Source organism: Molothrus aeneus, chromosome 7, assembly GCF_037042795.1.
Source record: "Molothrus aeneus isolate 106 chromosome 7, BPBGC_Maene_1.0, whole genome shotgun sequence".
NCBI lineage: Eukaryota > Metazoa > Chordata > Aves > Passeriformes > Icteridae > Molothrus > Molothrus aeneus.
Window position 1 is genome coordinate 27,307,889 of NC_089652.1, and position 16,291 is coordinate 27,324,179.

Below are 16,291 nucleotides of genomic sequence, written 5' to 3' on the forward strand. Positions count from 1 at the left end.
GGCACAATCTGAAACTCTTGTTCTGAAAGTCATCACAGACTTTGTGACATAAGCAATCTCAACAGGACCTTATTTCTAATGCTGCCAATTAGTATTACCTTCATTAGCCACAAATGTAGTTCTGAAGAAGGCCACAAAAGAAAACTAATATGATAAGAAAAGATATTAAGATTACACAGACAGCATGAGGACTGGAACACTGAAGTCAATCACCAGCCACATATTATCATGTTCAAACACTGCTTCTTTGCAGAAATCTACTGTAAACTTATTGTCTTCTTTTTGCTTTCAAAGTGAGTCATATTCTGCAAACGCACACTTGGTGTTGAAATCCTTTAGTATTTTGCAAGGGGTTTAATTAGCCTGCCACATTACCTTGGAGACAGTCCACCATGGGAGCAGTTGGTAGGTGAAGTTAAGGGGCTGGTTCTGCTGCTGGAGTGCCGGGAAGGAGTCCGACCAAGGGTATTGCTGGGGGAACCCTGACACAGAAGCAGGAAGACAGGGATTAGCAATGTGTTGCAATGCACAGGCAGGAGTACAGCAACAGGTCCAAACAGTGCCTCTGTTTGTTCTAGACAAGATTAGTGCAGTTTTGATTATGCCTTTTGACCTAAAAATCTGCAGCCATGGCTCATGTAGTCATTAATATGCTCCTGAAAATATGACTCTGAGGATAAAGAAAGTGTATGTGCACTTCTGTAAAACCCACAGTACCTGCAATTTAAATACACAACATGTATGGCCTGCAAATATTGCCAGAGAACTGGTCAATCAATCCAGCTTCTCAAACAAGATTTGCAAGGCTCCAAAATATGCTCATCATTACCCTGACAATTTAGTATTCTAATTACACAGCTATTTTCCACATTGTCTAAAGCATTCTGATTATGCTTGTTAGGAGCATAAGTAAGCAGTCTAACTTAGCATTTTTCCACTGGCCTGCACAATCTTTTATACCACAGCAAAATGAGTAGAAATTGCTCTCAATTCTGACACTTTTCTCACAGAGTCAAAACTATTAGAGAATCCAGACCATTTGCCTGGAAGCCTAACGCTGCAGTTCTAGCTTACACTAAACTCTATTTAGCCCTGTGGAAGTGCAAAGGTAGGAGGGTTCAAATTCCAGCAAGTTCACAAGATTTCCACATTAAAAAGACAAAAAATTCCCTAATCCTTGCTGCTCTGGGAAGGGAAAGAAATTTCCTATTTAAATCTACTAACATATTCGTTCAGTGAAATAAAAATATATAAGAGCTTCATATAAAAGCAAAACATAAGGTAATAGGCAGAGAGTGAGGTGACCTTGTAGGTCCTATTAAAGATCCTGCAAGCTCCTTAACAGACAGTATAACAGTTATTAAATTGATCTCAGTAACAGTCATAAGCCCAGAAAATCTGTGGTATCAGGATCTGTTTTAGCCAAAAAGTCATTACTGGCAGGACTTTCAAAAGCACCACCAACTTGAAAGCACAAACCCCACCAATTTTAATGCACTTCTCAGTAATTCTTTAATCTCTTCTGGTTAGGACTATATTAAATTTTAAAATAACTGAGTTTTTTATTTTAATGGTTCCTATTAAAAGCAAAATCAAACAAAGGCTCTGTTGCCATATTGCTTCAAGACAACAGTTACAGATAATTCAAACTGAACATCTGCAACAGCTTATCAATGAGCTGCTGTCTTTGGGGCTCTGCTGTTTGCAAGGACAAGGGCTTCTCACCACACTGGTGTTACTGGAGTTCTTGAGGTGGTTGTGCAGGAGCTTGGTAGCACCATCCTGGAATGTTTTTGGCAAGGCACCAAGTAACATGGTAAACTCAGGAGTGTTCAATTCAAAGAGAGAAATCAGGACTATTTGTGCTGCCTGAAAAGAAGAAGAAAAAAGAGACCATCAGTTTTTGTTCTTTGAAAGGAGCATGCATTCTCTTGGTAGTGATCCTTACAGTAAGTGATGTGTGTTTCATTCAAAAACAAGACTCTCCTACCAGACAAATCTTTGAAATGTTCTTTGTGATAACTCATAATGAATTACTAACAGCAGTAGTTAGCTTTAGTTCTTAAAACTTAAATATATTTCTGCATTTATATCATTATTTTCGCAGATGTGAAGTGTACAGCTATTCACAGCCCAGTGAGAAACTCTTACCATTGTCCTCTCCAGCACATATTTCAATTGAACAAGTTACTGCAAAGATTTACTGAAAACAAATAAAACTAGAAGTTCAAACAAGTATGAAGACTGTAGGACTGCAATTTGTCATTCCTGTGCTTTTTATTTTACGTGTGAATGGGATGAGCTCTCTTCCCACCCAACCTCTTCTCTTCCTAGGGATCCCAAGTTTGTTTCATCTAACAGATTATTCACCTCTCCTTTTAAGTCTTGACCACTCAGGCTTTTTCAGCAATAAAAGACTCCATCTGAAGTGGAAGACTTATGAGGATGGTGACAACCACCATTCTCTAGACCATGGGCCAGCTAGACTCCACCACATTTCCTAAATTTAGTAAGTGAAACCGAGGTACCACTGAAACAATTGAGAATTCTATCATTAATTTTACTGGATAGGGTTTGCTTTATGTGCCTCAGAGAATCCTGCCAAAACAGGATCTCCCCATGTCCATTAGCAAGCACACTGCTCTGCAGATCCTGAACTAAGACAATGGAATCAAATGGGAGTGGAAGCAGAATAAATCACAGTGTGCAGACCTGAAAAAGTAATTAACCTCACATGTTCCTAACTAGACTTCCCCAGCAGCATCCAACCTGTGTGGATGCACCAGTTCTGTGGGCTTTTTCCCTGACTTTACCTTGAAGAAACAAACATCAATAAAAAGAACAAAAAAAAAAATGAAGCTATGATGAAGGACCTCTGATAGTCTGCAGCAGCACCTTCTCCAAGGGGGGGTGTAGCCATTGACACATCCACCTTCAGAATACATATCTGGACACAAAGCAGTGGCTTGGGCTCACAAAGTTAAGCAGCAAAGCTACACATGCTCTTATTTTGGAAAAGCATACACATATGCTTAAGAAGAGCAGACACTTGGGATTGATCCTTTCAGGTACTTTCTAAAATCTCCTAAAAATTAAAAATAACTTTGAAAAGGGTACAAATGTAATTCACTGCTGTAGGGATAAATGTACATTCATCGTTCTCATTACTTTAAAGAATGATTTTTTAGTAAGTTATGTGCTCACAAAGTTGCCATAATTAATTGGATCTGCAATTCCCTGTGGAGTGGAATTCTTCACAGATTATGAACTTGGGTACACAAGCACCCTTCATAGTGGAAGGGAATCACAGTACCCCATTGTTTCAGTGTGCAACTGCAATTCAAGCTATACTGTTTCTTCTGTCATCAGCAGCAACCAGCACAGCTTTGCATATAAAAACATTTTCCATCCATGAAAGTTTGGTATCATCCTTTTCATATGGCCAACAAAGGAACCAAGGCCCACAACACTCAACAGGCTTCCAAGGACTGCAGCAAACAACAGGTCTTCAGACTTCATACCAGATGGATCATGATGACTCTCCTGCCAAAACTCTGACTTGAACAGAAACACAGTATGCCATTATTCACTCCATTCTATAGATCTAAGGATGAAAGAAGCGGGGAGATAGTTTTCCCCATGGCTTTCTCAACTCCATTGTCTACCCTCCTCTGACCTGAAGTTTTGGACAACTCTGCTATGAAGCCTGCCTGGTATCCAACAAGGAAGTGTATTTCTGTCCATTTTGATCCAAGAACTTTTAAGCTTTCATCGGCACAGTATTTTCTGTAATAAAAATATTACTGCACACAGGAGATCTCAGAACAAGGAACAGCAAGTTGAACTGGATGCAAAGTGACAAGTCATGCCAACGAACATTCCCGCTGGTGAACGGCATGCGTATCCTCGATAGTTAGGAGTGGACATGCAGATCCTCTGTGTCAGAACAAGCAGACCTCACATTCACTGGGATTAAATAAAAACCAACAAAACCAAAAAACCCCAAACCAAACCCCACGAAAATTGATCAACAAGGTTCACAGATTGAGAGATTGCTTGGAGAATAAAATATCTGGAGTTATCAACTGCTAAGTCAGGAGCTGCCCAACAGAGATGTTTGAGATGCATCTCAGAGATCTGAGAGAAACCTTCAGCAAAGCTCCACCACAAACACTAATAGCACAGACATTGTCCTACAGCAGGAGCTGAGAGAAGTTTCAGGTCTCAGAGGTCACTACAGGTTTGTTCCACTTTTGCTTTTTGGCTTTAATAACAACAGAACTATGTCTACCCTCCCTCTTTACATAAAATACAGTTTGTCTTTAGGGGTGTCTGCCAGAATTCTGTATACCCAGTGCTCTTCAGCAGCTTTCCTGTCACCTGTAAATAGTCACTGGGCTTTGAATGATGTGCTTAACAGCAGCTCCCAATGCTCACAATCTTCTGTGGCCTCAAAGAAAACAGACCTATAGTTTATGCCTTTTGAAATAAAGCCAAGGACTACTACATCCTGAGAGTGGTGTTCCAGGAAAGGTCTCAAAGACAACACTGAAGTAACACAGGTAAAACCCTGTCCGTGTTCTTTCTAAATTGTCTTCAGACATTCAATGGCATTTCCAGGTTTATTTCAGGCAAAAGCCATTATTTGAAAGTCTGTCCATAATTTCCTATTTAATATTTAATACACAAAGGCCTTGGTCCCTTACCACTGTAAGATCAACATTGTTACTTACCAGCCTCAAAAGCTGGAAGGTCCATGCTAGCTTGAAATCACATTTGTAACATGCTTCAAGTTTCACTCCTGAAATGCTTCTAACACAAGTAATTTATTTTGGTAATGAAGAGCATCAGGAGCAGCATTTCCCTATCTGTTGTAATAGTTAGATCTGGACACACTTGCTAATCCTCTAAGTTTCACTTATCTAGCATATTTTTACCTAATCAAAGGACATCTTCTACAGATAATGTTTCTAAGAATTTTAAATCTGTGGATTTTCAGTTTGTAACAAACCAAAGACATTTTCATAATCTCTGAATTTCTGGACGTCTTTCTTCATTAGATTACTGTCGGAGTAAATAAATAGAACAAGAAATAAAAAAACTTATTTCTGTACACAATGCACATTCTCCATGCAACACTCATGCTTGATGATATATAGTCTTAAGAAAGTCATATCTGAATTTTCCCTTGCCTTTGTGTCCCTGTACCATTAGTACAGAACACTAATCCATCTCCTTCAGTGACATGCAACGTAGACTCTACAGATTATCTAATCTTAATGAAGCCATTCTCTGCTGCCTTCAGCTGGAGAAACTCCAGTCACTTCAGAGCCTGACTATGCTAGAGAGGGGGTCTGGCTCAGTGTCAGGTTCTTGAATCATTTGCAAAGGATTGCTTATGTCACTTTGTTATTTTCCTTATCACAATGCAGTGAGAGATCAGGTTCCACAAGCCAGTAGCAGCTCCCAAAGTTTCACACTCAGGTCACTGCAATTCCTGCTGTCCAACAGTGTCACTTGTTTTCTAAAAGGACACAAATGCTTCAGCAATATCTGTTTTTTGTTTTTACCTAGATGGTGGATGATAGTCAGATTCATCAAAATCTGTAACTTTTTCAACTTTGTAGAATTATAATAAAATGTCTTAGTAATCTTTTGGGCTTACTAAGCAAACAGATCAAGGCTAAGTGGAAAAATCCATTGATTTTAGAAAGGAAATGTGGTCAGTGACCTAGGGTTAATAGAAGTGCCTTATGACTGCTGCTGCTGCTGCTCCAGTGGACCAAGCAGAACAAGCAGATAGTTTCCTGAGCTACATGAAGGCAGTTTCCAAGTTACTCAAACATCTATTGGTGATGGGCTCCCAACACTGGCAGCCCCATAAAAGAAGGGGACTTTGTATCTTGATCCTTTATGAGGAACTACAACAATAGAGTTAACAGAAAAACACATCAAAGCCAAAAATTACTTCAGACAGACACACTTTTTTCAGGCTCCCAGTCCAGGTCTCTTTACACAGCTAGACAGTTGAGTTGAGACTGCAAACACAATTAGTGTGATTAGTGCACAAGGCTTTCAGTCTACCTGTTTACATTTCTCTTCCAAGTTTCCTTCACCAGGCCCTGAGGAGGCTGTAGTTGTCCTAGCTGGCAAATCCTCACCCACCCAACTATGCATCGTCTGGGTTTGACAAACAGGAAAGTTGGTATTATTCAAAGAAAACATTGATTTCAACTCAGTCACCTAAACAGTACATGTGGTATCTTTTTGCAGAAGAATTTTGATCAATTTCTTGCTTCATTTCAAGTAACAGAAACTAATAAAAAAGCATTATTTGATGTCATCAAAAGAGCATTCCTTTTGGCAGAGGGCAGCTGAAATTAAATTCAAAATTAAATTTGGCCACAGCTCTCCGGCTTACACATGATCCCTTAGTTCTTCTACAAGGCATTGCTTTGGCAACCTCCTGGTGGCTTCCACAGACACTTGAAAACCTCTGCTGAGGTGCAGAGCCTAGGCAGTGCTGAACTGGGATGGCACTTGGATCTGGCCAGCCAGGAATGGGGCAATAGGTGCATCTCCCTGCACCTGCCCTCACAGAGATCTTAAAGTTCAGAGAAGGTTATGGTTAAAAACTTGCAAACTCCTGTCTCCAGTCTGGACATCAGTCTGATGGACCAACACTGCCTATAAATGCCTTTTATCATGTGATCAGTCTGGGGAAGAGCCTCACTAACATCTACTCATCACTTTTGACAAACACAATTATATTCTGAATGCATCACACACAATTGTATTCTGAATGCATAACCATCCAGTCTAAGAAAAATGTGGTTTTTAATAACTTAAGGACAATGGAGGAGAGAAGCTCTCTCTCATGTCACTTTGATTTATACTAAACTGCAGATCAAATAGAGATCCACTGAGATCAAGGGGTAGCACTTGCACATTAGGCAGCTTGCATTAGCACACACTGGCACATGGCTGCAATTCTCCAATGAGTAGCTGGTGTTAAGTGAGTTATTCACATCTACTGAGAGTTTGCAAGCTCTAAACAAGTGTTATTTCAGTGTACTTTCCAGCAGACAATTAAGCATTTGCTGGCACTGAACTAACAAACTATCTACCAAACTTTCTGCTTGTTCCTTTTCCAGGCCTAGAGTCAGATGAGCAAGGACATCCACATCACAGGTATGGCAACGTGAAGCAATAAATGGCTTTAGCAGTTTATTATAACCCAAGCATGTTAGCTTGAGTACAAGTTTTTAAACACACAGTTTTCCCAAAACACTTGTATTAGCATATGCTGTTCATACCCACATCCTGAAAAGGAAGAATTTGTGTAACAAATTGAAATACAGAAACAGATTAAATCCATGTTGCTATTCTGTTTTACACAGTACATACTTTATACACCACAAAAGGCTTTTACAAGTCAGAAATAGTTGTATTACAAGTGTCAAAGGCATCTCAGAAAAGTGACAGCAAAAAAGATGCACCACCAAACCACCACACGTTTGGATTACTGTTCTACAGCAGATTATGATTCATGACTGCTGTTGTTTTGTGACCTGGGCACAGAAAAGACCATGGCAAAAATGTTCATTATTTCTTGAGAACCAAATATGACCTGAGAAATCAAGTTTGATGAAGGCGACCCTGAGTAATTTTGCTCATTATAAAATGGTAGTTGTTGCAAAAACAGCTTTCAGGACTAGAAACATAGGTTACCGTTCATTAACTACTGAGGAACTTTACTTATAAACCTGGCACAATAGAAGTCTAAATTCTCAGGCAAATATAAACTAAGAAAGAAGAAGAAGTACTGAAGTCATATGACTTGTAATGAAAACATGCACTTTAATCTGCATGGATTTTTGAAATGCTAGAGGAAGTATGGCAGAATTATCTGTCACGCTGCAAACAGCTCTGCATGCATCATGTAAACATCACCTCTAGACTTAATTTTCAAAACAGAAACATCACCTCTACCTGTGTAGGTGTGTGAGTGCTTATATAAATGGCACATACACACAAACATATTGTTCACAGATACATAAGTGTGACTGTACAAATTCTGGGAAGCCATTTCTTCTCTCGTATTACCACGCACTAGCTTTTCAAGCAAACAGAGTAAGTGCAGAGTATGTGTATTCAAACTGCTTTCAGTTTAAGGAAATCCAGCCTGGCACCATGCTCCCAACAAGAACATCCCCATTTTCAGGCCACTAACACTGGGTGAAAGCCATTTTCCTTACAGTGCGTACACTAAAAACATTTGGGCTCTCATAGCTCTGCAGCATCAAGTTCAAAACAAACAGAAAATGAGGGATACTATTTTGGAAACACAGCTAGGACACAGAGATCCTTTTTGTTCTAATAGCTTTAAATCAAGTAAACACTACAGTCCACCAGGTGCCTTTTTTCATGCATTACACTATTTTTCCTAACACTGACTATGTTTTAAATGCCTGACAGAAGTTGCTCTGGGCATTTAAACTGAGTTTGACTTTCTTTGGAATATTCTTTGGCTAAAAGGCTGACCTCAGCAATATGGATGTAGTCCTATTTCAGATTTCATAAGTCTGAAATGAAATCCTAATGCCTGGTGGTGCTCTGGTAACTTGGCTCATCATGGAGTCCATGAGATGCACAAGTCTGGTGCAGGAATACTGCAAGAGTGCTAGAGAAACCTCTGACCCAGAAAGGCAAGGGCCTGTGGCTGGAGAGTACTAAAATAATTTGCCATCAAAAGTATTTCTGCAGATGTCCTCTTTGCCACTGCTACTGTAACAGGCCATGACCACCATGTTCACTGTGTTCATTGAGTGTTCACTGCTCAACAGCAGTACAAATAAGCAATGCCACTGCAGCTCACTGAGAGGCTCTGAGAGTGCTCTTACACATCTGTCCCAGAGTCGCTGAAATCAGACCAATGCTAGATGGATGATTAAAACTTCCAAGAGATTTTAGTGGTCTCATGGCATCACTATGCAAAGGAGCCTAATTTCCTTCCCTTAAAAGTGCTTTCCTGTCACTGGTCCTCCTACAGATATCACAGAAATATTTTATCTAAAGTTGCTTGATCTAGGTTTCACTGATAGATAGGTTTTGTTAATCAAAGTGACAGTATCAATATTTCTGAAGAAATGACCTTGAGGATTACTAGTTACAAGAAGTAAATACATCTTCATTGACTGCTTCAGCTTATGAAGTGCATCTTGGCCTGCAGTTTTTTCTCTGAAATCTTCCTCATCTTCTTCATAATTCCAAAACTGTTCCTCAATCAATTTTAGTGAAAAAATCTGATCCCAAACTCATTCTCTTAGGATATCCCTCAACTTCACCTGCAAACCAGTGGTTGCAATCCAAGGAGGGCCTCGCGCAAGGTACACTCAGGAGGGCTTCATCTTCATGAAACTTAGAGCAATGCAAGCACCCTCCTGGGCTTTTTGATTCAGTGCAATGAATTTGGCTTTTCTTACCAAAACCCATCCAACTGTCTGTATTCAAGGGCAGCTTGCAGTGACAGTTGGGGACAGTTGAAAGAAAAAGTCTTCCCAGTTACCTAAGTGGAAGGCAGAACGTGATTTACACGTGACACAAGGCTGCCCATAACATGTAAAAATGCCTTCAGGCTTGTAAAATAAAACCACCATAGGAATGTTTCATCAACAGAGAAGCCAGTCAGGATATTTGGAGCAAAGGAAAAAATTTTTTCTGCCCTGAGATTAGTAGTCCAAATACTGATCAAGCAATACAGATCTTGTTATTTATCATTAAGACCACAGCTGGGCTGATTAACAAGATGGTAAGAATTGTCACTGGCTCTTCACCTCAGGAGGCCTCACTCCCCTTCAGCCTGTATAAAGTCCTCCTAAACACTGAGATCCTGTGTGCCCTCACAGCTGATTCCACAGCCGCAAATTCTGGGCACTTAGGTTAAACAAAAGTTTCCATTCAGACAAGCCTTGGACACGAGGTTTCTGTAGGCTTTGGCCAAAGTCAAATGAGAAGCCTTATGCTGATTTCCATTCTCAAACTGATGGCTCTTTTCCAGGATCAAAGTATTTTCCCACACACAGCCATCCAAACTCAATCAGCACTTTACCTACGTAAGGATTGCACAACAACTCTGCTGGCACTATCACTAATAGAATGGTGAGGTTACTGACTTACAATGTCCTCACAGACCAATCATCACAGTACTGGCATTGCCATTGTGTTACTTTTCTGTGTGGTAATTAACTGCCTTTTGTAAAATTATTTCATCAAATCTTAAACAAATTCCAGAGAATTAACACCCTGCTACAGCAGGAAACAAATCAGTGCAGAGGAAAGCCAAGTATCTCATACAAGGTTAGATGCTACTGCAGTCCAAATTACAGCTCAGTTATCTGAAATCCTGATCTGTGCCCTGTCCACTGATAAGCTCTGCTTGGGGAAAAAGCCACGAGGTGCCTGCGTGTGCAGGAATCACCAACAGGTGCTCTCCTCACACTGGAAGCACATCCCATCCAGGTCTACACGTGGCATTGCAGGACCTGCTCCTGCCCTGTGGCTGCTGTTCAGCATGGAAGGCAAATGTCTTCACCTTTCTTCCAGCACTGCTTGCAGGAAGTGAACCTTAAGCTGAATGCAGGGTAAACACACACAAGTACTAACAATCTTTAAAACAAGACAAATATTTACCCATAACACATTGCAGATCACCTTATTTTAAACTTAAAGCTTGACAATAATTTTAACTGCACATAGCTCATGGCTACTGTCAGCAGTTTAAGTGGTTTCTGCCCTGAGAGTGAATCACAACATTTTGTCAATGCACACTTTAGTATCAATTGCATGTTCCTCATAGTACATCATGTCCTCCCTGTGATAACAGACCTTATGTTTTAACTACAGATGTCATTTCATACAGGATCATAAACTGCTTTATGCAAATCAGCATTTCTTTTGACTTTTTCTTATCTCACTAGCTACAAAACATGAGCTGTAGTTCAAGTTGTATCAGATTGGTTAAGTGTGCTCATTAAGTGAGTTTAAGTGCTGCCACAAGAAAACACAAAGTTATTAATAAAGCTGTAGCATTCAGTTTGAAAAGGTTTTTGGGCTAAACTACATTTTTTGTTCTGTTTTTCCCCAGTGCCTTAACACTATGTGGCTGGGACCTCCATGACCATCACAACCAGTAAGTAGTAGTAATGGACAGAGTATCACTAAAAAAAGGATAATCTCAGTATAGACTGAAAATATAATCAGTTCTGTTCTTGAACAGATGCCTTGATTGCTATAACAGGATCAGATTTGCATGACTAATTGCCAGGTGCACACAGCAGCCACATGCCTTCCTCACTGACAGACATCACCAGTGTGAGGAAGTTTGCTTTATCTGCCTCTGCTCCCAGGTAAACCCCAGCCAAAACAGCATGGCCACCACACAGGTATTACTGGCATTATGGCAGAATTCAGTAACTCAGACTTGGGTGAAGAGGATATTGGCTGTGGGACTCCATTTCTTGGGGGAAGAGTGCCTGCCTCCACGAGCAGCTCAGCAGCAGCATCACTGCTCCACCAAGTCAGCCACAGCTGGAAACTGGACTGCACCACCCAGCTCTCCATACCACAAATGTTGTGCACTCCTATCACCTGCAGGAGCTGAGCTCATTGCACTGATAGTCTTAAGACCAGATTCTATTGAAAAACTATTTTTACATTTTTTACAGACCTCTTGTGGCACTTCAATCACCTGAAGAAAAAACTGATTACTACTTCTTCTCCCCAGTAATCTCCACTGCTGTCTCAGTTTTCAGGGTGTCACAGTATTGACAGGGCATGGTCTGCTTTGCATTTAGAATACCATAGATCTTGAATGCCACCATAATACCTTCCACAAGGGCAGAATCTTCTTATGCTTAAATGAATCATCTTGATACTAAAAAGGTACTAGTACTACTTCTTTTTCCCCCAAGTTATATTGCCAGAAAAAAACATGGCAATATTTGTGTTCTTCAGAACATTTCACCTGCCTAGATTGGCTCTTGATAATCCAATTCACTATTGCATAATAAATTTATAAGTCTGTTAACTACAGTCCTGACAAAGATAATGGCCAATGATTGCTTATAAATCCTTAGCTGCACTGTTTCTTCTAAAGCCTCTGGTTTGTACTATGTTCTTAATAAAATCATAGTACAGCAATGGTATGATGAAATAAAGATCACCTGTGCATTTGTTTTTAGTAGCCTAAATTAGCTGAACTGTGTAATGATTTATTTGGAAACTACTGGCAACAAAGGCAAATCCACGTCACATGCAGGTTTAATAAAAAGAATTTTCATTCAGTAATCTCTTGCCAGCCCCAAGGCACTTGCCCAAGTACCACTCAGGTAGAGTTTGCTGGAAGTTTTGCCAGAGCTGTGCAAGACATTGGAACAGACAGAAGGATGGACACCACACAGTGAGCAGCTGCTCCCCACAGCCCACAGGGAACAGCACAGATCCAATCTTCCAGCTGCAGCAGATACTCTCTGCTTCCCACTGCACGCAGCAATGATGACCCCTAATGGTGGAATGTTTCTCCTGCTGAGCAATATGAAGAGATTTTGCTTTTCAATGCATATTTCTACTTAAAATAATTCCAACTTCCCCTCACAGCCCAGCAGCCAAATAAACTGCTTGAGATTCACCTAAACTGTAGCACAGAAGCAGCTGCTTTGCCTGATCAATTCTTTCTGACTTTGGACAGGGAAACATTAAAATGCAAATCCATATTCCAGATCTAAGTCCAGAATTTAAAGTATCCCTTTTTTTCCTGAGGGAGATTGTCTTACAGAAGCAAGTTTCAGTTACAGTGCTGTGAATAATCCCTCCAGGAAGTCTTCAGAAAAGAGGATATTCCTTTTTCCCCCAGAACCAATCATCTTTTATATGAGCAAGCAAACAGCACACGCCCAAACAGCTCTTTGAAGCCTTCCTTCAGCTGCTGGATAATGCTGCATACATGTGTGTGGGAGCACATTTGATATCCAGCAATCTTTTCATCAGAATCAAATAAAAGTAATTTTATTATTTCCAAAGTTATAAAATTGCATGTTATTCTAGTATTTTAAGCCACCATTTCATGTGCATATAATGTAAAGTTCTCATAGAACTTTTACATTCTGGAATTATTAACATTGGGCTGGGATTTTTAAATCCAAGTTCATCTCAAAGCCTTTAACTCCTACTGGAAATAGAAGGTAATTTTAAATTGTGTTACAGATGCCAGCTCCATAAAACTAAGTCTTGCTTTTCTCTTGGGAGAGATGAGTATCACTAGCTGTCCCATTTTAGCTTGCCTGACACTTGCATTGAGAGCAAGAGAAAGAACAAGGTAACTATTACCCAGGCCTGACCTAATTGTGTCAGTTTTTTCCAGGTAGAGATAAACACACAGCACTTAAAAGAGAAGGGTTGAGAGCCCCTGGCAGCTTACTGATTTGTTTACTTTCTTTTAACAATATTATAACACTGAAGTTGTATTAGATTTTTCAGTCTACAAAGCACAAAGCCTTCACCTAAACAAAATACAAACCTAGAGATATTTCCAGAATGCTCAAGAAAAAGCACATTTTCAAACCATAATCTCTTTTTGTATGGTAATAGTAGCTAAAGTCACACAAGTAAAAAAATATATGAAGACATGTTTCAGAATTGTGTGTGGGCTGAATTGACAGTTTTGTTTGGACAGTGAGGTATGTAAAATCAGGAATTATTAAAGTTTGAGTCTGATCACTGAACTTTTCATTACCTTTATGACAGGTTTGGTTTTTTTCTCCTTCCTGAAGAGCAATAATTACTACAATTACTTCATCCTCCTGGCTTACCTTTCTCACATCTGAGCTCTTTGGTTCTGTAGTCCAAGTTATAATTCTAGATACAGCAAGTCTTGTCTCACTGGAATTCACAAAGTCTGTTGGATCCATCTGTCTTGCCAAGGACTCAATATACTTCAGGATGGCAACTTTGACCTGAGAAATGCAAAGGGATTTGTGAAGCTCAGGAGTTGACAAAGATGCATTTTTTCCATAGGAACAGATCCCACTACAGACTGACAAGACTTACATCACATGGTGGGGAAGAAGTATCCCTGGGACATGTCTCCAAGTTGCCAATACAGTTTCTATATCATGCCCATAATACAATAATTACCTTCTCATGAGTTCTATGCTTTATGACATGCCTGACATGACAAGCTAAGACAAGCACATTGATGCTTTAGTGAAATGGCTTTTGATACTGACCTTCAGGTTTGGTGTCTGGGTCTGATCTACAATAAACCTCATCAAAATGTTAAATTGCTGATCAAATGGAAAAGAATCCCTGTCCAAAGGAAACAAAAGCAAAGATGTAATGCAACATAAATGAAATTAACTCAATACCTCAAAGCTTACATTGCAGATTTCAACACACTTTTCTTCTTGGTAACTTTACCATCAATAAGAAAAACTCTAAGCTTAAGGATTAGCTAGTGATTGACAAAATACTGGAGAAAACTGCTAAATCAGCAACTTTGCACACTGTTACTCTACTGTCTGTACACTTCTGTTGGCATGCCTGTCCATTTCATTTCAGACTCTGCTTTGCTCCCTTATCTCTAGAAGCAGCTTGGTTTATCTTGTCCTTAGGTTTCATACCTGGTTTTGATCTCTCTCCTCTTTTTTCCCCACTATTTTCTCCTAGATTATGACTAGTTTTTCTTTTCTTTTTTAATTATCCTATTTCTAGAATGAGCTCATCTTTACTGTAATAGTATCCTGTGCTGGACACACTTTGCAAAAGACATGGAGTACACAATTGGTGTGAACACTGCAGTAGCATTCAAGGTCTTATCCTGACCTGTTATTTGTGTTTGAACAACATGAAAGAGGTGCTGAACTTTGTGGTAAAGCACCATTCATATTCTGAATACTGCATTTTTTTGGGTACCTGACAATCAAAAAAACCTGGTATCTGAGCATACACCCCACAAAACACTAAAATTAATCCATTATGTATTTTGAAATTTATGCTTTGAAGTTATTTATTTAGAAGAGAGACTTTTTAATTCAATACTTAAAACACTGTGACGTAACTTTTTTCTCCTTTATTCTGATATTCATCAAGATTGAGCCCTCAAAATGCACAGCACTGCTGGATTTCTAAAATCACACCTTCCTGTAATCCCAAAAAACCTCAGCAACATTTGCCATCTGAGTACTCTACCTGGTGACATCCAGAGCTTTTTGAACCTTTGCCTGCACAGACCCCAACAAATCTGCTCCCATTTTCTTTAGCAACTGGGTCAGGAGAACAAAAAGCCAATCCTGCAAGTCATCTTTATGAATGATGATGAAATCAACCAGGGTTTCCAGAAACATGCTGAAGACCTATAAAGAAAACAAGTGTCAGAAAAACAAATACAGTTCTTAAAACAAAAATATTCAAAGGGGAAGGGGGTTTACAGTCTGAGTTTCATGATGATTTTGTTATAAGAGTTTCATGAATGAATGATTTTAGTGACTACATTGCTCTGGGAAAAAAATCAGGCAAGACACGTCTAAAATGTGTTGTATTAAAAAAACCACATGTAACAAATGAAGGAAGGAAGGGGTAGGAAACACTTACTCTCTGTTGGGAATTCCACGGCAAAGCAGGCCATGCAACAAAACAAACCACTCGTTAGCACACAGAGTGATCAAGGATGCAGTTTCTCAACAGATAAAAGACACAGTCATTCAAAGTTGACATTTTCTTAAAACACAATCTCTTATTATATGCCTTGGATCAGATTCAGTCTCATCAGTCAAGAAAGTAACATATGTTTATATACAGTTATATGAATAAAGTTAATGTGTTTAACACCATAACTAAAGAGTTTGTATCAGTAATTCTACAGAAGCAGTGAAGAAAACAGATCACTGCTGCCACAAAGGATATACTTGAGCCCAGTGTGCAATAAACTCCCACCTTACTCAGAAATTGGAATTATTTTGCAAACAAATAATTACACCTTTGCCCTTTCTACTACACAAACCTTGGGGAACTTACCTTGGGCATTAAGAACTTACAGGTAGGTAAGTTGTACAAGCTTGGTGAGACCTGTGGGACAGCTGGCCCACAGTAGAATTAAGGCAAAAAATGCACATTTTGAGCAGGACCTGAGGCAGGCTACTCTGCTTGCCCATGGAATTTCCACTCAACAATCATTTATTAAAACTGGTTTACCAAGAGGTCTTGAAGTACAATGATTTATACAACTTATTCTTTC

At 39.5% G+C, this 16,291-nt stretch overlaps 1 protein-coding gene across 6 annotated transcripts in view; it reads right to left on the reverse strand.

Moving 5' to 3' along the window:
* CLASP1 (cytoplasmic linker associated protein 1) overlaps positions 1 to 16,291 on the reverse strand; it is a 155,426-nt gene that overhangs the window by 26,642 nt on the left and 112,493 nt on the right. For 5 of the 6 annotated variants that reach the window (XM_066553544.1, XM_066553543.1, XM_066553542.1 and 2 more), the window contains 6 exons: positions 15,649 to 15,651; positions 15,247 to 15,410; positions 14,286 to 14,364; positions 13,869 to 14,012; positions 1,726 to 1,869; positions 376 to 482 (listed from right to left, as the gene is read on the reverse strand). In XM_066553544.1, coding sequence (XP_066409641.1) covers positions 376 to 482; positions 1,726 to 1,869; positions 13,869 to 14,012; positions 14,286 to 14,364; positions 15,247 to 15,410; positions 15,649 to 15,651 — 641 coding nt within the window. The remainder of the gene's footprint in view (positions 1 to 375; positions 483 to 1,725; positions 1,870 to 13,868; positions 14,013 to 14,285; positions 14,365 to 15,246; positions 15,411 to 15,648; positions 15,652 to 16,291) is intronic. The other variant, XM_066553541.1, reaches the window with a different exon arrangement.